The 25,113-nt window shown below is 36.4% G+C and overlaps 1 protein-coding gene across 4 annotated transcripts; it reads left to right on the plus strand.

The window, feature by feature from the left end:
- Positions 1–1,025: 1,025 nt before the first annotated feature.
- Positions 1,026–25,113, plus strand: LOC124632173 (poly(rC)-binding protein 3). 4 transcript variants are annotated; one of them, XM_047166884.1, is made up of 11 exons: positions 1,026–1,185; positions 1,580–1,793; positions 4,319–4,375; positions 4,611–4,727; positions 6,886–7,038; positions 7,872–7,979; positions 8,355–8,474; positions 13,056–13,164; positions 13,695–13,819; positions 15,671–15,825; positions 19,936–25,113. In XM_047166884.1, the coding sequence occupies exons 2-11, from the start codon at positions 1,713–1,715 to the stop codon at positions 20,018–20,020; spliced, it is 1,110 nt and encodes a 369-aa protein (XP_047022840.1). In that variant the 5' UTR covers positions 1,026–1,185; positions 1,580–1,712; the 3' UTR covers positions 20,021–25,113. The 4 variants fall into 4 exon arrangements, with proteins under 4 accessions (XP_047022840.1, XP_047022841.1, XP_047022837.1 ...); XM_047166885.1 differs by having other exon boundaries at positions 13,056–13,149; XM_047166881.1 differs by lacking the exon at positions 19,936–25,113 and adding an exon at positions 16,802–19,413.

The raw sequence follows: 25,113 nt of genomic DNA on the forward strand, positions 1-25,113 counted from the left end.
TGCTCCATAACGCTATGCGAAACATGTGGTTCAGTTTCAAATGTTGTAACCGTTGCCGGTTGTCTGCTGCTATTTATTTGGATCGTGGGGTGAATAGATTTCATGTGCCGGCTTAGACTTCCTATCGAGCTGGACGAAACTGCCAATATACGGGAACAATAGCCGCATTTCGCCTTTTTGCTGGGTACAACTTCATCGAAGTGATTCCAGAGAGGGCTAAATTTTCTCTTACTCGCCATAATCACTAATAAAATGTACCTACCTACACGACGAACTTGCAAAAACGAAAGTCTAAAAGCTAAAATGTTTCTAATTACAGGTATATTTACAATTTTACTAACTTATTGTCCTTATTTACAGTTTAGCACATTTAGTGTTCAGAATGTTCACAGTCCAATACTATCTACACACACACAGTTACCTATATTGATTGCAATCACTATCACCTATCACACTTCAGAGATACAATTATCGAGAGTCGACTGTATTTAAATAATGACACGACCTTGACCGCGTAAGCAAACAAATAAACTAACTAAAAATATCGAAAATAACCGAAATTTGAAAGAAAAAGACAGTACAGTAGAAATGGAGTACATAGTCCATACATTGTAAAACGATACAACGGGTGGTGTCAAGAAAATGTAAACCTTTTGCAAATTACAATAGAGTCCTAAATAAAATGTTAAACCACCTGACCGAGCGAAATTCAAGTCGCGCACGCCATGTTCGGATCGGAACTTACGAAATAAACCGAACATAGCCGAATAGAACGCCGACGGGCGTTCGGTCGGGCAGGCTCGTGTGACACGTCACACGAGCCTGCCCGACCGAACGCCGTGCGCTCTGCATTCATTTCATTCATCGCACAAGTCATAAGTGATGTCGAGAGCTGCGCGACCGCGTAATGTTTAGTGTGATGTGTGATGCTTAATTTAGTCGAGTAATGTGTGATATTACTCTACGCGGTCGGGTAATATTACGCGTAATGCATTACTCGCATCACTTACACATGTCTAACAATTACAAGCTTCACACCGACGCGTCACCGTCGGGTTTTATTTTAATTTTATAATTATAAGTGACAAAGAAAATTGTGATAAGTGTGATTTTTATACACATCTTGGTGATAATATTAGTGTTAAGATTTGTTAAGTTATTGTTGCAACGTGGAAAACAAACGAGGTAAGAAAGTTGTTGAAACTCGGCTGTCGGGAGAATTGTTTGGGATTACTGGGATCGATAACCTGGTCGGCTAGCCATGAGGCGCGACGCTGAGGTTATGTCGCGAGCCGCGAACAGGTATCGGAGTTCAAGTAACGGTCCCTCCGTCCGGAGCGGGCCGCCTCGCGTTACAGCCGCAGAATCCGGTCGTACCTAAGACCAGTTAGTTCATAATAGCGTCTAGATCCTCATTTGCCGTCCTCATTCCGTTACGCTTGCCATCGACCGTCACTGTAAATAAATATTCGGTAATCGGCTTTGCTTTTTAAAAATCGCCGAGTGCCTATACACCCTATACCTTTAGTTCGCTCGAGACCTATGGACGTTCCTTTTGAGATGTGCGCCTGTTTTCCAGCTTACCCTGCCTGCAGTGCGTGCCACGAGCCCCAGAGTCCCAGCCATTAGATTGAGTGGAGTGTCCCCTGTGCCCACACGTAGCCCTGTACGCAGCCAAAATTCCACGAGACACCACGGACACCTCCTCCAGCATGGAACTGGAGAAAGCCCCCACTCTTCACGAGGAAGACTCCAAAGTTACCCTCACTATCAGACTGATCATGCAGGGGAAGGTAAGAGAATTAACACTTGATTATTTTTCAAAATTGGCACTTTTTTATTAAAAATATTTTGGATTATTTTGAAATTGTGAAAGTGTAAACTTTACCTTCTTCTAAATTCCACTGTAGTTTGTACAGTAATGTGGTATTTTTTTTTATTAATGTAGTTATTATGTAGTTGTCTGTTTCCCAATCTGCAAGTAGTGCCAGTAATTAGTTTAGACAGTTAATTTTGGCTTGCATTAAAAACTAATTAGACACAGAGTATTTTAGACCTAGCTAGCATGCGCACTTGTGGTGTTTTTATTACATGTAGAACCTTAAGTATGAGAACATTAATAAATCAGGTATTATTTAAATAAGAAAAGAGTTCAATAACATAACAATTAGTTCACACATCAATTAACTTATACACTAAAACAAAACTTTCTTAACATAATCAACTTGACATACTCTACCGAGATAAAGCATTGTTTTGGTCCCAATGTCAAATAAACAATGTTCTTAAACAATCTCCTTGGGTCAAACACTGTGTACTAGTGTTTGCTACATTATCATTCAGTAGCTTTGTTTGTAAAACAATCAGAGCATTTGACATACCTTAATGATACAAATAAACAGAGGTAGTAGTATTTCTAAAATGTCAACAGATCATTTTACATTTTACAACATAATTTGTTAATTAATGTGCTAACTGCACAGTTATTATTTCATGTAATAAAAACAGTATGTTTGTCTTATCTAAAAATATGAATTCTTAACATTTTGGTTAGCCGTTTCCAATTATTGGACTTAGGTTGCATTCAAGACATGCATACTAGCAATAATATGTATGTGATGTGTATTAGCGATTCAACAAAAAATGTGGTTATTCTAGGTAATATTATAGTGCTGCACAAACACTAATAACTTTAAATTGGATAACCTATCTTGAATAATAAATGCTAACTAAACATGTTGCAATAAAAATTAGTTATGAATGTCATGATTTAATTATTTTAATTTAGAGCATATGCATTTATCAGCTAAGGTGTAATTTGTCTTTTAACCAACTGGCTAATAAAAAGTTTTTTAATTCTTAAATTAATTTCTTACACCAACAGATATTTAAAGCAATGTTTGACCACTTCTATGTTACTTAAACAAAACGTAAAACATGTGTTCAACATCTAATAAATATTCAATAGTACATTTAAATAAATGCTGTACTTTGTGAAAGAGTTGTATGTATTTGTTTGAACATATGGTAATCTAATATGACTTTGGTATTTTAATCTTGTTAGGGTGGGTACACACACTTGTAAGGTTGCTCAACGCAATATCCTGTTTGTTAACCATGTAGGCTTGCTTAACCACTAGGCTTTCAGTTTATATTCCTAACAAACCCTTATAGTGTCAGGGCACTCAATATTTATCTCAAATCTGCATGTGGCACATAACAGGTTATTAACACAATACAACTCACATGATATCGTAACTGTTTTATTTAAGCCTCATTACTCAACAGCATCAACTAATTTAGCACACCTAGATGTTAGATTTCACTGACATGCGAGATGTATTGATGTTAATACCTACCTATAGCTACCTTTACATGTAGGTACTTTTAATTGGCTGTAATCCAATACAAAGTACATTTGGCAGCCGGCCACCTATTGGCACTCGCCCTGTTCATCAAACTTCGATTTGTACCTTTTTCTAATTGGAGTAATGTGTGATATTTAATGTTGTCATTGTGTTTTCTCTGCCCACTTCCTTAATCGCAGTCTGCGATCGGTATATTTATCGTTCACTGACTGGCGCTCATATTATGTTAACTGTATTTTTTTGTGTAAACAATTCGATTAATTAGCTACTTTAATGATGTCAGGTTGTTTTCTCATCATGTACAACATAGCACATACGTATCTATAGATATTGCAAAATTGGAAAGCACCAAAGAAAGTCCCAAATAACTTCATAAATTCCAGGTTTACGTGAGAGTAAACTGCGTACTTTTATTTTCACCGAGTTCTCTTTATCACGCTACGATTCGTCAAAAGACGTAAAAGTGAAACTAAATTCTGAGCAGGTAATCAATTATTTACGACCAGCTCGGTAAATAATTCATAGATTAATCTGCAGTGAAATTGGTGTCTGTCAATCTTTGCTGAAGTGTGCTGGCGGCGTAGATTATGTTTGCTATTTGTGTCGTGTAAGCGGCGGCGTTGAGCAATAGCATTGTTCACATACTGCAGAAGTCAAGATGCCCAGTTGCCAGCACCGATCTGATACAACAAGTCTCTAAAACCGTCTCATTGCAACCCCGGTGCGTCTGACTGCAGCAAAGAATCTCTCTGCAGTGACTATTATTGGCCACTAGACAGGAAATCTTTTGTACTATAAATCTCACCGCGACTACATTAATTACAAGTGCGTGCGCCCGTTGCACAATACTTGCCAATGTAGCGGTCCCTTTGGTTATTTTCGACGACAATTTTAATTAAATCTAATGTAACACTAGTTCTTAGAATAACATCGATTCTGTTTGTTTGCAGGAAGTTGGCAGTATTATTGGCAAAAAAGGAGAGATTGTTAAAAGGTTCAGAGAAGAGGTAAGTTAGCTGCTTGTTAAGAACTTAAATCTATCCAAAACTCGGATAAAGTATCGTCTTTTGTGTTCATGTTGATTAAAAACATTGAAAAAAACTTGCGTGACTTGCTTAAGATAAATAATACTAAAACATTTTCCAATATGCTGCCATAAACGTTAGATTTATACAGCACGAATCCACGCTCGAGTTAACTTAACGCGATGGTCTATTAATATTAATAACATATTGTTTTCAGTCTGGAGCAAAAATCAACATATCCGATGGATCGTGCCCAGAGCGTATTGTCACCGTCACGGGCAACACAAGTGCTATATTCAAAGCGTTCACACTCATATGCAAAAAGTTCGAAGAGGTTTGTATGTTTTTTTATATGCTTTTTAACTTTAAGAATTTCAACCTTCTTCAAAAAACTAAAGGTTTTCTGGGGATAATCTTTGGATCTACTGAAACGATTTAAGAACCGTTGTACTAACAAAAAGCTATGTTACTTGGGAGTGTCATAGACAGCGTATATTTTATCCAGGCACGGAAATAAGTTACCTTAAGACGCTGGTGAAACCGCGGGAATCAGCAACTTGGATATAATTAGACTTTAACTAAAGGGAAAAGTAATGAATGTATTAATGAGTGATACATTAACCCTCTTATCACATTCTCTGTAGGTATACTTCTTGCGCATACCTCATTAACTTGTTGAAAGATAACAGAAGTCACTGTTACTATGCCATTACAATGTAGCTTGTTGTGTTGCGTACGGCAATCGAGAAGTGTAGATGCCAATTTATTGAGTTGTACTTATTTGTTCATAAATTCCCACGAATATCAATTGAAGTTTAAGGATAACTTAAAAAAAAATAACAATTTTCGGAATATTTACTGTGACGTGAAATAGAAGACGAGCCTACGATTCTAAGTAATATATGCATACCTACGACTGCCTAGCTTACTAAAGGATCTATCTAGGAAACCAGTCTACATAAGGCTGGTTTCCAAAACTCGTCGTAAAAGTAAAAAGGGACAAAAAGTGGAAGACATTTTATCGAATTCTTGACTGCTGGGACCTACTCATGTTCCATTTGGTAGGCCAATCTAGGCTCTTAGCTAAAATTGCTATTACTTGAATTAGAGGACGTCAGTCATCCTTCAACGTTATACTTAAACATGTCATGTAGGATAATGTTAGGAGGAATTAATATCGAAGTGACGACAAACGAATGTACCTATGCCGTACGCAGTTATTTTGGCTTATCCCAATTAATTGGGACTTGAATAATATCTGACCTATAGGAGAATACTAACGTAATTGTTTTTGTTCTTTGTACCCTAATGACTCCACTTCTAATGAACTGATTTGAATGATTCTTTCACTTTTGGGAAACTACGTTACTTACCTCCATAATTTTGTCCCATTTTCTGGAAGTTCTGGAGTTCCTCCGGACAGTGGGTGATAAATATAGACAGAATGGAGAGGACTTGATAGAAAGGTCTTTGCACTTTGAAGACGATTAAGGTAAAAAAGGTGAAACAAACCGCAACCTCGCGATTTCATTGATCCGATTTCACAAACGCAAGCAAACCGAGTTATTTTATAAATGTAGATTATGTAAGTCTGTCTTTGTGGATTAGAATAAAAATGCAGGTATCAGAAACTAGGATGTTAGGTTCACCAAAAGTCTCCTGAGTTTATAGGTATGATACTAACTTCTGCCACCGATTTCACCCGCTCGAGGGAACTACTTCCTGCACTCGGATAAAGACTAGCCTATATGTTATTCTAGTAGGTATATGAGCTTTATAAATTCCGACCAAGTTTCATCAAAATCCATCCTGAAACTTTTGAATACTTAAAACTTTCACGTGTACGATATTAGTAGGATTTATTTATTATTCATAGTCTAAAATTCATTCTACTATTACTATAGGTTACATGTAACCTCCGCGGATACCTATAAAAATCCAGCTTGAATATAAATAACGTTATCGATGTACAAGACTTAATGGCTTTCCATAAAAATGGCTATAAACAGCGGTTGGTAGGTGAATGTGTAACATTTAACTGTACATTATGTCTTCTCTCAAGAAACTAGTTTTTTACCGTAATTATGAATTGTCGAATCCAATAGTTGTTAGAAATACACGAGAAGCGCCTTCGAATAAGCATCCTTTAACTTATGAAAAAGAGTTAGTTACTCTATTACGCGATTTTAACCGCGTCTCGAGTATCTACAGATTTTACTTTACCTAGGCATTTTCAATGACAAACAAACAAAGAAAGAATCATAATCAAATACTTCGATTCTTAGATGGATGACTATCTGGTATCACGGACCGACTACGCCAAGCGTCGCTTTGCCTCATGATCGACCAATCCGTGTCGTAACTTAACCAGGGGCTCTTAGTGAGACATATCTCCGCAAATGCGCATGTCTTGATTTCTTCAAAGTAAAGCCTGATTTCATAACATATAAAGCATAAACCTCGCTATAGTTTAGAACTATTGTACATTCCAGTGGTGCTCTCAGTTCAACGAGGGCGGCGGCGGCGGGTCCCGCGCGCCCATCACGCTGCGCCTCATCGTGCCCGCCTCGCAGTGCGGCTCGCTCATCGGCAAGGGCGGCTCCAAGATCAAGGAGATCCGCGACGTCACCGGTGCTAACATACAGGTATGTGCCATGAGCGGGGATGCCATAAGGCAGGCTGGTCAAGCGCTTTCTACTGGGTCAAATATAGTAGGCGCGAACAAAACCACGTTACGATGCGTTCGAGTTCCTTAAAAAATATGTCAAAGATTGGTCTTGATTGATTGATGATTTGGTTTTAAAAGATATGGTGTGTTACGAAAGAAGGCGAAGCTAGTAACGTTCCTCGTTCTCGGAACACCCGCAATTTATGCGCTACTTTCTTTTGCTTATAATTTTGCGTTATGACATCTCCGCTAGTCAGTTTCTCCGTGGTTTAGCATGACTCATATATGAATGAGTCATACCTTTCATTCATAAAACCTTATTTGCCTTTCCGACTCCCACGATAGTATTTACTTTGCCGGAAATAACAAGTATTTAAATATATTGAGGCTAAAGTTACCTAAACAAGTTCATATTTAAAGGCAACAAGTTCAAGAGCATTATCGCCGCAGGCTATGCGCAAGTTCGCCCACTTCCTCTTAAACTTGAAAGTGTAGTAAAATCGCCATTTGGTTATAAACCGCATTCTTTAGGTCGGTCTTGAATTATTTTAGACATAGTTGAATTTGATGCGGAATGACTGTAACTAGCAAACTAATGCATAAATCATTTGCTCTTAAAGTTTTAAGGTGGTCTGGTAGACCATACATACAACCAGTTCTTGATTTCTTCTTTAAAATCATCATCTAAGATGAAACCTGGCGTTAGCATTGTTAGAATATAACCAGGATCAAATTAGACCGGTTTCTGAGCATATTTAGCGGCACGATCTACTTATAGAACAAATAATTTATATTGTTATGTATTTGCAGGTTGCAAGTGAAATGCTACCAAACTCAACAGAGCGAGCGGTGACAATCAGCGGGACCTGCGACGCTATCACACAATGCATTTATCACATCTGCTGTGTTATGCTAGAGGTGAGTTTAGTAAGATTTTTGTTATTTGATGAAATATGCTAAAATACGATAGTAATACTGATGACGATCACAAGAAAAGAAATTAAAGTAACATTTTTTTTTACATACTAGAAAGTACTATATGTAGCATCGTATATGTATTTCAATAAAGCTCAAATTAGTTACCTGGGTTGAGGATATCAGGTATTCTCTCCATTTCATTCACTGATTCTGCTTGCGATTAGATTGGAAGCCAACCCAAACGTAGTTGCGAAGAGTCTTAAAATAATTTCACATCTCTCACGGTTTGCGATCAATCGCTGATAGACACATCAATCTCTGCAATAAAAAACATATTATTGGTTATATAGTTAATTTAAAAATATATTGTTCTAGAGCCCACCGAAAGGTGCCACAATTCCATACAGACCAAAGCCAAATGTTGCCGGACCAGTCATATTAGCCGGAGGACAAGCGTACACAATCCAGGGCAACTATGCTGTACCTGCACAAGATGTAAGTTGATAATAAATACTCTTTTCACGGCCATTAAACGAAAATTAAAGAAAAAAGGAAATCTGGTTCTGTCTTGCCTATTCTGTTCGAAATAATATCTCAAAATTGTTGCAGGATTTTTAGTTTTTAAGATGTATTTGTTACTAATTTAAAGTTAGGAAAATTTTGTTTTAAGTAATATCTAATTAAAAAATTTAATGTTTTTTTTTACATTAATTTTATTTGATTACGAGGGCGGGTCAATAAGTCCGTGACTTTTTGAATTTCTGACCTCTTTACTGAAAAAGCAACACTACTCCTGTTAACAGGCATCTATGAGGTGACTCCTGACAAAATTTGAACTTGCTGCGTCAGTTAGATTGTGTTTGACAGCTATCTTTATCAGACTACCCAGTAATCTGAGGAAACAATGGAACAAAGTGAATTTCGTGTGCTCATTAAGCATTATTTTTTGCGAAAAAAAACCATTATCGAAACCAAGGCTAAGCTTGATAAATACTATGGGGACTCTGCACCATTGATTTCAATCGTAAAAAAGTGGTTTACTGAATTTCGTTGTGGCCGTATAAGCACTGAAGATGCCGAACGCCCTGGACGCCCAGTTGAAGTCTCTTCACCCGAAACAATCGAAAAAATCCACGGTATGGTGTTGGCCGACCGAAGATTGAAAGTGCAAGAGATTGTGGAAGCCGTAGGGATCTCGCATGGCTCAATGGTTTCAATTTTGAATGATCACTTGGGCATGAGAAAGCTTTCCGCAAGATGGGTGCCGCGTTTGCTCACAGTCGACCACAAACGCAATCGTGTAACAACTTCACAGGAAGGTTTGGCGTTGTTTGATCGCAATATGGAGGAGTTTTTGCGCCGTTTTGTAACAGTGGACGAAACATGGATCCATCACAACACACCAGAGACCAAAAAACAGTCAAAACAGTGGGTTTCTAAGGGTGAATCGGCACCAAAGAAGGCCAAGGTGAGTTTGTCAGCCAATAAAGTTATGGCGACTGTTTTTTGGGATGCACGCGGGATAATCCACATTGACTACCTTCAAAAGGGAAGAACAATCAATGGGGAATATTATGCCACCTTATTACCTACCGCTTCAAATACGATTTGAAAAAAAACCGAAATCATTTGGCCAAGAAAAAAGTTTTTTTCCACCAAGACAATGCAAGTACACATGTGCAGTTGCCATGGCAAAAATCCATGAATTCGGCTATGAATTGCTCCCTCATCCGCCCTATTCTCCAGATTTGGCTCCGAGTGACTACTTCTTGTTCCCAAACCTGAAGAAATGGCTTGGTGGAAAAAGATTTGACTCCAATGATGAAGTCATCTCGCAAACAAGGGCCTATTTTGAGGACCTCGACAAATTCTAATTTTTGGAAGGGATAAAAAAATTGGAGAAGCGTTGGACAAAGTGTATAGAGCTCAAGGGGGACTACGTTGAAAAATAAAATGATTTATTTATCAAAAAATCTGTGTTTTATTCCAAAAGTCACGGACTTTTTGACCCGCCCTCGTACTATTGGCTAATTACATATTTTAGTTCGTAATTTTTACAACATTATACGTGACATAATTCCCTAGGTATTGCCTATGATGCTATGGCTATCTCAAAGTGTGTCTCATAATCAGTCAAAGACATTTTTTAATGCGTAATAACTAAGTAAAGTACCTTAGTGACTCATTTAACAAATTATACAGTGAACATAAGTTCTCAAAGACACGTTTTATTGGTTTTGCGACATGTGTTTACAAAAGGGTCGACATTTACACAAACTACAATATGTTCCATCATTGTTTTGACTGATACTGATTTTATTATAACCATGACGTAATATATGAAATAAATGTATGTTTTTCGGCCTTGGATGGTCGGTTTTTGTAGCCAGCCTTTAATTTTGAAACAATTAGCAGCAATCTCACTGCCTTCATTTTCCTTTCATTCTCATTCATCTTCAGTGTCGTTTAGTCGGATTAATTGTTCTTTGCAACAAAAAAAAATACAGTATAGGTTTGTGAAAATCATACTTGCTGATATTGGTATAGGATACATACATACGTAGGAACAATTATCACAAACCTCAAAGGCGGGTCACAGCTTAAATACGTGTTGTGGCCCATACCTCTTTTGTACCTCCGTCGCCTGTTGATGCCTAAAATTTTGTCTGCGTAGCGACTTGCGCGATATTCCGTGACGATAAAATTTTTTTACTGGAACTGGAACTGTTCTGAACAGTTCCTGCTGGTAGGTACTGCTACGCCCTGGGCCGTCTTTAACCTCTTAGGGTCTCTGCATAAAAGGGGATCATTAGGAGTGTTAAAAGAAAAAAGGGGTTCATTAGAAGAGTGAACAACTGTAGGCGTATGGTTTTCGCGGTCGTTGAAGTGGCATAGGGGGCCCCAATGGCTGAAAGGGGGCCTTATAAGACCGGGAAAAGATCGGGTTAGTGACGGGCGTGGTTGGCAGGCGGTGTGCGCGCCGGTGTTCCCGCTGCTGGAGGTGAAGCCGCCGCTCGTGGGCGCGCTGCCGCCGCACCACCTGCTGCCGCCGCCGCTGCACGACCACCACCTCGTGAGTGCCCCGCCGACCTCACAGAGATACGCGCTAGCCCGCCCTTATATACGATACCCAACTGCCGTTAGCTTGCCAGCCTTGCATACTTACCTCTTTGGACTAAATAGGTCGGATACTTAGGTGCCATCTTCCTTTTTCAAACTAATGAGGTCGGATATGTCAGGTTGTGACTGTATAATGTGCGTTGAAAATACTTGGAATCTTCTGAGGGCTGTCGAATTTGGTCGTACAATATTTTGTCCTTCATTTTAGTCTCTTTGTCGGAACATGATGCTGTTTTGGTATTTATAGACAACTTCAGATTTTTCCATTTATTTTGAATGAACTGCGAGCATTGGACGTTTCGAATATAAGGGTGTTTTTGTTTCCTCTGTGTGCAAATAAGCATGAAGAGGAAACAAAATTCGAACAACGCGCGGCCTAGCTGAACCTAAAGTTAAGGGTTTCCAAAAGACCTTCACGTCCGTTACATTGAATGCTAAACTGATCTTGAAATAAAAGAAGTAAAATTTTCTGCTAAACCTGCCCCCGTAGACTTGATAAACCGGAATGTTCTATTTTGCCTGTTAGCAGAAGATCTTCTAGCAAAACCAAGAAACCCATGAACTATAGCAAAGTATTTAAAAGTATTCTCTATGAGGTTGTGTGGACTGAGTGACGTTATGTGATTGGTGCTGCCCCAGAATCCCCTCGAATTGGATGTGTGGTGTCGATCCCCGTAGCGGCCATGAATTAACCCTGTACTATAATAGTTGTAGAACCCCGGTGATGTGGACTCTAGGAATGAAATCCATGTTATTTTGCTCTGCTCTTTGCACTTTATGCTTGAAACTCATCGATATATTCTTTCTTGTTTGCACGTATCCCCACTTTGTATCATTCTTATTCCAATATGTTTTCCATATCGATCCGTAGTTTAGTATTTAATATTAGCACATTTGAACCGAATGTTATGTATATTAGTCGTGTAGTAACGAACATTCACATTAAAAGCTTTATCTGTTTGTTTTCTGGCATTGCCGAGATACGAGCGTAATGTACTTCAGACAGCTCGCACGTTGATGATCAAATTGTTACAAAGCGTTCCTGTACTTGCACCTCTCCTTATTTTGCCTCTGCCTTGCCTATTCCATTTTATCTTTTTATTTTCCACACGAAAAATAATAATGGTGATTAACCATGGTCGCGCATGGCTTAACGTGATTACAAGTTTATATATTAGAATACAGTCAAGTTTGCCTTTCTGTTATTTAAAAGGTGCATTTTTGGGCAGCACCATTCGAGTACTCACGACGTGGTTTAATTTTTTTCTGGAACCGCTATGAAAATTCGCAAATCCTTTACCTTTTCGTCCAATCTGAATCCATGAGCTTGGCTTGTCCGGTATGTTTAATTCGGATGATTGAAAGCTGAAAGTATGGTCCGAATTATTCATACGTCGTCTGAATTGGAGCGAAACATTGCGAATTTTCCTAGAGTTTAATATTTACTTTGTAAAATCTAGTTTCTACCCAGGTAACCCTATCCAGCGATCCCATCCCGGCTATGTCAGAGAAGATGAAAACAAGCAGCTGGAGCTATATATTATCTATATACATAAAATTAATATTAGCATATTGTTAAATACTTTGTTTAGAAACACTGTGTAGTATGATACATCTTCCTACTTTTGTATGAAACTTGTATTGTCTTGTAAAATATACTCATTCAGTAGTATGTAAACATAAGGCAAATTGTATATTATTACAACAAATATTTTGGTAAAAATGCTTACTAAAATACTTGTTTGGAACTCAATATGAAATTGTAGTTCTAAGGTTTGGATTGGGAAGTTTTTAGTACATATAAAAATCCAGACAGGTTGGTTACTGATGATTGTGTATTATCAAAAATGTCTGATACAAATCAATATATACTTTCAAAATGTATTAGTTACACAATCAAATAACCGACTTGTTTAATGTCCAAACACTTTTCTAAGTTCTAAAATTCTTTTCTAGATGGGAGGTTTGGCTAAGTCACCGCTAGCGGGCCTAGCCGCGCTAGGTTTGGGCGGCCTAGGCCCCGCCAACGCTGCCGGATTAAATCCTGCAGGTAAACAGAGCCTAAGTATGTATTATTATTTTAAAATCCATACTAACCACTTAATCTACCCGTAGAACGATATAGTTTGCCCGTCAACTTTAAGTCGTCTCGACCATGATGATTATTTTGCAAAAACTAAATAAAGTTGTTTTTATTCTTAAAATAACTAATTTATTCGCTCTAATTTTGATGGGTCAACATAATTAATTGTAAAAGAACGGAGCATCTTAAAGTTAAACCAAATTTAAAATGTCATGGCCAAGACGGTTTAGAGCAATTCTGTAGTGTGTAGAGCTAGAAAACCAAATAACAAGCTAATAACGCTGCATCATTCAAGCAAGCACAATTAAAAACAGCCTTGTAGAAGCTAGACTACTTTTACACCCAAACCCAATTATCTGCATATCTCGGTATCTGCATACCGTCTGTCTTACGACAGATTTCATTTTTAGACCATTTTTTTTTTATTTGCTCTTACAAGGATTCGAAGTAAGTCAAACATTTTCAGTTACAATCATAAGCCTTGTTAATTTGGTTTATTTACTTATTTTCAGCGCTGGCGGCTCTAGCAGGGTCACAGCTGCGCACGTCGAATCAGTCACGGAACCAGCCCGCCACCAACCAACAGTCGCATGAAATGACCGTACCCAATGAACTCATAGGATGCATTATTGGCAAGGTACGGTTTTGATACTTATATTATACGAGTTGGTTGTAATACCCCATATTATCTGTAGGACAGAATACCGCCTCACTGAGCACTCTGTCAGTATTTTATCGTATTCGAAACTGCTAATAAACCTTCTCGTCTCAGTTCATCCTAAGGTTGTCTGGAAGAGATCGCTCTTAGCGATAAGACATAATGGGCGGTCCATTATGTCACTTATTAGATTAAGATCAAAAATGTAAAATTGGTGTACCTAATAAACAATATCAACCACTCAAGCGTCCAAGCCGCGCGGTGATTCTCGGCCCACCTGTCCGCGCATGAAATGTCAATTGCTTTTTTACGACCAAGCGAGACTCTTTCAACAAAAACGATTACTACTGAAAAACTACAATAGCTAGATTCGAATAAAAAATACTCACGGAAAAGAACGCAAAATTTTATTTGATTAAAAGTAAATTACTTTAATTAATATTATAGGATGATAATAAAGTATAAAGTTGAGGATATCAAAAAAAATATCATATATTTTTTTTATTCAGAGTTTTATAAGAAAAATATAGTGGTTACTGGTAACAATGTTTTTTTTATTATGTTAGTACAGGATATACTCTTTAAAATGATACCAATATCTTAATATAAATATTTAGTTTTCAAAAAATAAACAAAGTTAAGTGTTTCTCAAGCGGTCACTGGGCCTCGAGCGACGTAAAAATGTGACAAGATGGCCGCCCGGCTAATAGCGTGATCACACGACGAGGTTGTTTTAATGACATTTTTTATAAAAAAATTAATTAAACGTTTACTTTTATATAATTTTATTACATATCCTTTTTTATTATACAAATTATGTGAAATAGAAAAAAAGAAAGCGGTTATTGGTATTAAAGTAAAATAAATACACTGTAAAACTGAAAAAAAAAAAAACAGTAAACAAACATTATAATGCGCAAGGGCCTAAGCTCAGTAAAGCCACATTTTTTACAAACCACAAAACATTCCCAAATTGATCATAAAACGCTCCGTGTGAACAAACCATTATTTACGTTGTAAGTAGATCTGTTCGAGGGGAGTCTGCTCACCAACACTAAAATCATGTATAACGTCCTAACATTTTAATCATTATAGACCCCATCTCAATGTATTTCGTTTGTAAATGGCCATTAACGTGCTTATAGTGAATGATTCTCGTATATTTTGCATTCATTTAACAAAAATAACCAATTAGAATACACTGTAAACAATAGAAAAGTATCAAACGATGATCGTGTAGTGATCGTATAACTTTTCCAACTAAATTATACTATGTAAACGTTTTGAAATTGTCGTAATAATACATATTTCGTAAAGGAAATTTCTTCACGTTTATTTTGATATAAAATAACAATCTAAATAAGGTATAAAACAAAAAACTTACCACATTTTTGTTAAGAGCTTCACACACAAAAAAGTCACTTGTCAAAAACGACGAACTGTCACTTTAATATATTTTTTTATAAATTTTATGTTGCCATTGCACAGAAAAAATCACAACTCACTGATGACAAATTTCATAACGCACCATCTAGTACTAATCAACTATATTAATACCACCTGGCTATAGCGCTGTACACGTTTAAACTGAACGATGTCGTTCGGTGACTGTAGTCACCATGGATGCTTAAGGCAAGAGTTGTTTGTGACTGTAGTCACCTCGGACGCTTGAGTGGTTATATCTAATATCTCTCTCAATATCGCTAACGCAGTTGCGCGTAAAAACTAGTCTCTAATCACTGCCTTAAAATAGATAGAAAAGGATAAGGGTCCTTAGAAATCGGCCACAAGTGCGTTCCAATCAGTAACCTAATAAAATAATCTCAACAGGGTGGCACCAAAATCGCTGAAATCCGACAAATCTCCGGCGCCATGATCCGAATATCGAACTGCGAGGAGCGCGAAGGTGGCAGCACTGACCGAACCATCACCATCTCCGGCAACCCTGACTCCGTTGCCCTGGCCCAGTACCTCATCAACATGAGGTAAGTCTAAAATAACTAATTAAAAACTTATTTCCACCTTACAGTTTCCATCCAACTCCGCCGGAGTATTATTTTGTCCGTCCACGAAACTCTTGCCTAGTCCACCCTTAAGGTCGATTTTTTTATAATCCTTCATTATTCCTGTTATTTATCTCACCTTTTGGGCCGTTTCGATATCTTTCTCGATTCATTAGAATTGTTTTTGAGTAATGTGGTGTCTGACCCGAGTTATAGGACTTTTATTTTTCTCGTTTTTTATTTATTGCTGTCGTATCATTTGTTAGTCGATTTTGGCTTAGTTTTTCGAGTTTTTGAATTTTGAACCTTAAGTTTTATATTCACTCACAAACGCTCAAGCACAAACGCCACACTTTTATGTTCTAGTTATTTAAATTGGCGCTTTTTTGTTTTTACTTAATGTATAATATATTTAATGAGTTTTTTTGAGTACATTTACGATATGGAACGAGGGAACGGGAAACCTATTTAACAATTCCTGATCCTTTGCCTTATACCATTATCCTTCATATAAATAAGCCGCAATGATTGTGTTTTACGTATTTTCAACTTTTAATTATAACTTATATAGTAAGTGTTAATTATGTGCTAACTATGTGTGATGAATTTTGAAAAATCTATTCGGGATATTTGGATCAACTGAAATGCAATTTGCATTGTAGAATTTAAGTACATTTTGGGATTTTTGCAGCATTTTCACCGAGCGTTTGTAAGTGATACAAAATATGGCGTAAAATTATTAAGTTTTATGTTACGCAGCCAACAGTTTTAATTTTGTTTTCTAAACCATGTTTTACCTAATCAACGTCACCAAAAAAAAATCGCGAACTAAAATTACCAGTGAATTCAAACGGCGCAAAAACATTACACTCCGAAACTCGGGCCAGCCCCGTCCCAGTCCTAGCACCCTCGAATAGGCCCAGAGGTCCCTTACAACATTCCTCCCCCGCTCCTACAGTGTGGAGCTACAGAAGGCGAACCTGGAGGGCGGCGCGAGCGGCGCCGGCTCGTCCAGTAGCCCGCTCGCGTCCGCCATCCCGCTGGCGCAGCTGCTCAGCAAGTCCGGCGCGCTGGGGGCCCTGTCCAGCCTGTCGGCGCTGGGCGGCCTGTCCGACCTGCTGGCCGGCGCCGCGCCCGTGCAGACCACGGGCGTGCACCGCAAGCACCGCCGCGCCGACGACGACGCGCCGCCCAAGGCCTCCAAGGACCGGAAGTACAACCCCTACTAGCCGCCGGGGGACTAGCTACATAAACATCGACTAGGCGTTCCATATATGGACGCCACGGGAACTACCCGAATCTGTCGAATTTTGCCAATCGAACATTGACTTTCCACTATTGTGATAATGTTCAAAATCTATTGAAGAAATTTGACAGATTGGGGTAGATTGATGTGCAGTCGGTACACGTAAAGGAACAGTAGTCCGAGTATAAAATTTGAGCACTCATGCAGGCTCTCGCCTGTAGACTACGCGTACGTTGGACCGTCTAGTCTAACGTAGCTTTATAAAGCCATCGAGTAAACTGTTCATGACGGCACAGTTAGTTTTGATTCGGTGTTGCCATTTTCATCAAGATTACGGGAGTTAAAATTTAAGTACTCCAAATGAATTTTCTAATTCGAACATCTATAATATTTGTGTCGTACACACAATGATACACACAATACAATAACATTAATTAACATGGCAATAGTATTTTAAATTATTGTGAATTAAGTTATCTGTTAATATGGGTTGATTGAATTTCCTATATCTGGCAATACTAACTTAATGGCTGTCATGTCGTAGTTCCTATTTTGTCCGACTGAACGGCTTACTTGATGGCTCTGTACTGTAATCATGTAACTACGATTGTCATCGAAGGTTTTATTGTTAAGAGCGTTTTGCGCTAGTGACGTCACGTCAGGGTCGGGGCGCCAGGTCCGCGAAACGCGTCAGTTTCGCAATAATGGTCGTTACGGCACGTTCTCTAAAACAGTCATCCATCATCGTCATCTTTAAGTATTATTTTTAAGAGTAAATAAAAACAGTTCTTTATTATTTTGAGAAATCCGTTTTCATCTTTTTACTTATTCAATATTTTCAAAGACACCTTTGAAAAGAAAAGCACTTTTGTAACTAAAATACTTAATCGTAAATTATTTTTCGTTGAAAACTTGTTATTTTTGAAAACGTAATGTAAAGTTCTTTGATTTAAAATACCTATTTAAACCACTATTTCTACATGTTTGAATATAAATATGTATTGTTGATAACCTATTTATAATTAAATCAATAATAAGTTTAATATATTTAAAAGTGTGACTGCGCTAGAGAGCTTTGAAAATGACGAAATATAAAATTTGATCAAAAATGTAATGAAAAAAATCTTTTTTATAAATATTAAAATAAGACTTAAATATCCTGGGACTAAAACATCATCATAAAATGAAATAAAATCACGATGGTAAAAGCTAGTACATAATGATTGTGTAATGTTACATGATGGACTAATCGACGGGAAATTATAAAATGAATACGACTAACGACAACTAGGGATCTTGACAATAGTAGAAGTACGTAGAAGCTAATGGCTGTAGAATATACAGAGTGCTTTGCGTTCAGATGTTATCAAATATCTATTTGGAATCAAAATACAGGGTGTCGCAATCAGAACGGTGCGTCAAACGATACTTCCTGCTGTAGAAATTCTATAAAATATAGCTATAGGCATTTTGTAATTCATCCCATTTGTACACATTCATATTAGCATGTAAACGAAGTATTGTTTGATGGCTGTACCTCTGTAAACACTTGCAAGGGAAGATCAAATTAGAGTTTTTGACGGAATTATTGTAATAACAAATCACATTTTGGTTCAATCATTTCAGTTTACAACTTATCTATTCGTTGCTAAATTGGTTTTCCTTAATAATTTTGGACGCATTTTAGAAATCAATGAACTCTTCAGCTTTGTAAAACTATAAATAAAAAAGTGTATTATGAATGGTGTGTTTTTATTTGGTAATGAGATAGTTTATAGTTTTATAAGGCTGAGCGATCGTCTGTGTATGACTTTGATTTTGTTAATCGTCGGGAAATGATTTGTTTGTAGTAGCACGAGTCGTTCTTTACGCCAAATATATTCCAATAGGAATGGGAATGTTGGATGTTTTTATTATTTATTATACATTTATAGCTACTTATGATTCTATCTCAAGATTATTATAAGTAGTTTGGACTGTTTTATATTTAGGTGACCTTAAGTATAAGGCAGAGGGCGCCGTCACGTTAGACATAGCGAAGCTATAGCAGATTAGTTAGGTGACGGCGGTGCTCTGCCAACACATTATTTTATTAATTAGTGCGAATTTAAAATTGAGGTCCAATTCGTATGTTTCTAATTGTAGTTCCGTAGGGAATGCAGATTATTTAGCTGTCAATATAATTTTTTATTTGTAATAAAAATCATGTTAATTTTAAGGTAGTAAACGTTTTCGTATTCGTTTCAGGTTTATATTACTCGCTAGAATCGTTAAGCAAAAGTGTATTGTTTTAAAGTACATACTTAATAAAAATAATAATAGTACGCGTTTGTTTTTCATTGATAATACGTTTCTTTTCTGACAGAGCGCGGTTTAGTCTTAAGTGCAGGTAATGATGTATAACTAAATGTTTCGAACACAAAGCCTCCTTGAAGACCCACGCCACCTCCCGCCTACCCACCGGCACCAAACATTCCCGTGATACCTGACATGCTGAACTTTGCTCCATCGTGTACTATCCTACTGCTCAATGGATCATCCAATGTCCTGGTAAGAGTTTTCCTTACGTTTAATTTAAATCCTAGCGTTCCAAGTTTGAACTGATTGTTGTGTCTGAACGGGTTTACAATCGGAACCCGTCGCTTTATCCTTTGATTTCCATTCCATCCAAGCTGTTATTTGAATTTGTTCATGATACCCAACACAATTCCATCTCGTTTGTGTCCCAATGAGTGGGGTTTTACTGATTGATATTTTAAAGATTTTGATACTTTTTGGAACAGATGTGACTGATAGTGGCGTTATAAATTCAAGTGTGAAGTAATGAGTGAATGTAATGTTTCCAGGATCACGATGGAGACGGCGGGGCTGCCGCTGCCGGGCTACCACTACATCGCCCCGAACCACATCGTGAAGGCACCGATCCATTGAATGGGGCTCCGCGGCCAGAATTCCGGCGTTGCGTACAAACTGTACAACACTGAACGCACCATTCTGATGCAGCCGCAATACGGGACTCTGGCTCCGATATATTTCTTCAAATGAACGTGACCAAAACAATCTCTCTAAAACGAGGTGACGCTATTGGCAAGACATTAGATCCACGCTGAATGTATGTTTACATTTGTTACGAGTTTATAAGTATTTTAGATATTCTTATATTTATTCTCCACTGTATTTGATTGATTGGAGCAGAACATGTCAGCGATTTATATATCAATAAGACCTGGGGAAGGGGTTTGAAAAATAATAATTATTATAAAAAAACATACGACTGACATTTTAAAATTTTTGCTAATCCGTGAACAGTGAACACTTTAACTTCACAAAACACTTATTTTAAATAGTTAAATATTTATAATGATTTGTCTCGTTCACTGATCACGGCTTATGAATTTATAACAAAGTGTGCAACAGGAGTTAGCTAAGCTGATCGAATTTACTATGGATTTAAGCGGTTGAGTATATCAATTGTCTATTGGATTTATTTTCCATTATGATCAGTACCGACCACAAGTAATAATGTTCAAAGTAAGTTTAATCGAGTGTCGGCGTACATTAGATAGGCGTAGATGCGTTACAATCGACCTCGGACCCGCTGACGTAGCGTAGTGTTAGATTAGCGAACAGAGTGAGAGGGTTTAAAGACAATATTTGTAAATAAAATAATCGTAATTACCTGGAAATTAGGTGTTACAGTAATAGTTGCGGCGCAGGAGCGGCGCGGCTGCACGAAACCGATGGGATCAAATCCTTTAAGAAACTTACTTTAAACGAAGACAGAGGAGAAGATAACATTTCAGTATATCATTTAAAATCGTCTAAGATCACAAAAAAAGACGTTAGGTATAAAAATAGTGTTGCTAAATGTGATAGTCTTCTAATTTATTTTACATTTGAACTATTAAGATCTCTAACGTATACACAATGTGTAGGATACATCGGCTACTGGAAATTTTAAGTCGAATAATTAATATTGGTCTAGGGATCAAAGCCAAAGATTGTTAAAGTTTGTTTAACATTAATAATGTTGCGGATTTATGCTAAATTATTCTGAGAGTAGTTAATGTTTAGTAATGTAATGTAGAACGGTTTATTTGAATTATTTTATCACCCTCTCCAGACTGCTCATTGTATTTAGTCTTAGATCAAATATAGTCCTGTGGTAATCAAATATTTCCAAAAAAAAGTAAAAAAAAACACTTAGGTATAATGTAGGGTAAGATAACTATAGGACCACTGGTATTAAAGAAAGCTTTTCGGTGAAATTACATTATATTTGCTTAAAAGTTGAAGAGTGCCAAGTCGCCACGAATACCGAGTGCCAAATATTGAATTTCAACTTTTGTATTAATGCGTGTAAAGTGCGCATGTCTTAAACATGATATATGGTAACATAACAATACAAGTATCAAGTTATAGGGAGTTCGTAAGCGAGCTGTATTATCCACTTCTTATTAATTTTGCACCCTAGTTGTAAGACTATGCGATTAGACTTAATATTCTCGAAACATATCCCAATAACATATTTCCCAAGTCTTCCCCTTGCAGTATTCAGTAATGAATGATTGTGCCAAAGTTGTGTCTAAATTTATTGTTTAATGTGACGTCGATAGTATTGAAAATTAGTTTTATTTCGTTGAAATCGTCGGTCGATATGCTAGTCAAATTGTTCTGAAAGTAGAAAAAATTAAGAAATTCTATATGCTAGTCAAAATTTTGTTTTTCTATCGATGTATTTGCGTTATGTGAAATTATTGAAAGTTTATTTTATTTTTGTTTACACCTCTCTCAAAGTTTTAACTATTTTTGTGTGCTTAAATTAACGTAGCAATAAAATTTTGATAAAATCAATTATTTATAGTCTATTAAATTGCAATTAAGACAATGTATAGAGCTTCGTAAAGTAAGTACACACAGGTTAAATAGAATTAATCTATAGATATAAATTTGTGAAAAGATAATTTTGAAAAAAAAAATAGTAATTTACTAAAGAGAAGAGATTTCATAGCTGTGATTAACGTTGGGGTTGCACTTTTGTGCTCGAGCTACGTCAGGAAGTGGATCGCGCGGACAGTGATGACGCAGGCAGTAGACTTAGTGCACGCTTGTAGCAGCACTCGCCGTCACACCTTTTGTATCTAACATTACAAAGGTAATTGTAACGCAAATACTTTCTGATAAAGAAGTATCAATACATCGGTGTTGTCAATGATATTAATACATTTTAGGACAATGCAATTTTAAATTATTAGTGAATAAATAATAATTAGTGATAATTTTTCATTATATCCTCGTATTATTACGTTCAGTTGTAATTTATAGTAATCACAGCAATCGATATAATCTTTATTATACTCATTATATAATTATAGCAATTATTATGATTCGTATTGTTATTGTTATTTTGATTTGCTCAATTTTGTCAATGTTGATGTAAGCTAGGCTGCGAAATGACGTTTAGTTTGTTTTCTGTTGTTCGATAAGCAATATTATAATTTAGTGTGCTATGCACATCGTACTCGTGTACGAATTAAGTAAACCTTATATTACATAAATATTACTTAATTTTAGTCGCACCAAAATATGCTATAGGCAAGATACGTAACTCGTTAAGTTACTAATGTATAAATAATCACTTACTACTTAATTACACTTAATTTTGTTACTCTTCAATCAATCTATGTTTTCTTTTTATTCTGTCTATTGCGTATCGTGCTCTATAACATATTTGATAATTAATTTTAACATGCGGTTATATTGTCGATGGTTTTATTGGATTGGAGTTTTCGAATACAGGAATGTTAATTTAGGTAATGTTGAGAATAGTATTACAGTGCCATCAGAAGTGTAAGAGATTAAGTAAGCAGAGCTAGGGAACTCAATCTTACTATGCCGAGTACTCATAACGCAAATGTTCTACACAGTGCAAGATTGCGTTCAATGACAATTAAAATAATAATTATTTACTGTATAATCAGATATCAGTTTTATCCTCGTTATTTGTATGTTTCAAATGTTCTTAATATATTTAAGACACTAAACTAAAAGTTAGTGCCTTTTGTTCTTAGATTTTCTTGAAATTATTTTAATCTGTAAGTTGTACGATTGTGGACTTCATTTGGATCGTGTTATGAATTATATAGCCTTTATTGACAGGGTCAGACAGCGCTGTATAATAGTGTAATTACATTCAATCTTAGCAAATATTGATTAATGTAATAGTGAATTACTTTACAATTTTCGTGTTAGCACATGTATTTGAAGTTCTTATTGCACCGTTTTTGAGAATCCCTTGGATTTTACGGTTAATAATATTAAAATTTGACATAACTACATTCTATAATTAAATATTTTGGATAAATTCTTACCATAAAACCACATCGTTCTCAAGTTTACTGGTGACATATTATGACAAACATAATACATAAACAATATTTTGCTATGGTATGATAAACATATAATCCATATTATACAGGTTCGACACGATTGGGTAAAATGGTTGTGTAAATTATCATGCATATTTACGATATCCAACAATAATTATATTCGCTTGATCCCGTTAAGTACACTACGATTTTATTAGACAAAATATTCATCTTTTAATACTACACTTTCGTAGTGAACAGGGTAACATGATACAGAGACATTTCATCATATCTTCACCTACACAGCTTTATAGTTCAATTGAATGTATTCCGACTATCTAAGAAGGTATTTTTATCCAAGAATTAAATCTTCTATAAATAATGAAGTATGCGCTCTGCTGGTACTAAAGGTACGGCGAACCGTGCTGTATGAAATTGATGATATTGAATAATATTGGTAAGGCGTATTCTACAAAGTATACGAACATACTAGTTGTGTGTATACAAATTAAAATGTAGATCCGCCATCTTATTTTCTGTCATATTGTGAATGTGCGTAGGCTATTAATTTCACAGTTTCGAAACCTGTTTAGTATTAAAGTTAATAGTAATTATTGACTGAGTATAGTTAAGAATTGTAATATCAAAAAACAACAAAAATATCTGATGTTTTTGTTTCACTGCTGTTACAGTAAGCATTTAATTTTTGTATTCATTATAATTAGTAAACATTAAAAAGTCTTGTTCTACAAATGTTATTTGGATATAAACGTGTAGACTTTATTGGTTTTAATCAATGACATAAATATACTGACATTTAAGTTTTGGAAGATGAGTGAAAATGTGTGTAGGTATTGTGATCTCTAATGCGGCTAATTGTCTAGTCAAACTAATGTAATGTTATTGAGTCTGCTGCGGCAGCTATTCTTCAATGTTGATATATTTATGGCGCTGACTGCCACTAACATCATAATATGCCATGCAATAATACCCGGTACCTAATTAAAAGTTAGATGTAACTAGAAACAATTTATGTACATTGGAAACACAAGTGTCGGGCGACATTGCGGTATTTTCTAGTGAAGTGCGCTTGCGTGGGAATAACAATGCTTCCCTGTAGAAATCAATTCTATTGATTGGATTTCTCAGGTCTTCAATAACATTGATACGAGCAGCAGGCCGCTGGACACGAGGCGTAGGTCCCCGGCTGTAGTCGAGGACAGTGACGAGTTGTTGAGAGTGAGAGCTTATCTTAGTAATAAATTGGTTGTGCGGATAATTCACGTAGCGTTCGTTTGCCCGGATGTCGCCGAGAATATATAGGAATGTGCATTGTATAATAATAAAGGATAACTTGCACATATTTTTATCAAATCTGATAAATAGTTTATTCTTTACTGCTTCTAAATGTACTGCAGATGCAAGATGTCGTGTAATCTATATTATGTTCTCACACACTCTAGATGTTCACATGTCATATCTTTCGAATATCACTGTAATTATCTACATATCTAATCGTTTTGTGTATTGAATTGATTAAATGTTATGAATATAAATGTTGTACTCACGGTTACAGTATACTGTCATGAGGTTCATTTCAATATGATATTAATGTTTGTTTTCATTATGTTAATTCAATAAAGTGTGTAAATAAAA

This window comes from Helicoverpa zea, chromosome 7 (genome assembly GCF_022581195.2).
Source record: "Helicoverpa zea isolate HzStark_Cry1AcR chromosome 7, ilHelZeax1.1, whole genome shotgun sequence".
In the NCBI taxonomy this organism is placed as follows: domain Eukaryota; kingdom Metazoa; phylum Arthropoda; class Insecta; order Lepidoptera; family Noctuidae; genus Helicoverpa; species Helicoverpa zea.

What these genes read in the sequence shown, in the direction of transcription:
- LOC124632173 (XM_047166881.1), top strand. Translation starts at nt 1,713, where the DNA reads ATGGAACTGGAGAAAGCCCCCACTCTTCACGAGGAAGACTCCAAAGTT. An exon ending in TATGCAAAAAGTTCGAAGAG is followed by an intron (nt 4,728 to 6,885) that starts GTTTGTATGTTT and finishes TGTACATTCCAG; the next exon opens with TGGTGCTCTCAGTTCAACGA. An exon ending in CAGTACCTCATCAACATGAG is followed by an intron (nt 15,826 to 16,801) that starts GTAAGTCTAAAA and finishes CCGCTCCTACAG; the next exon opens with TGTGGAGCTACAGAAGGCGA.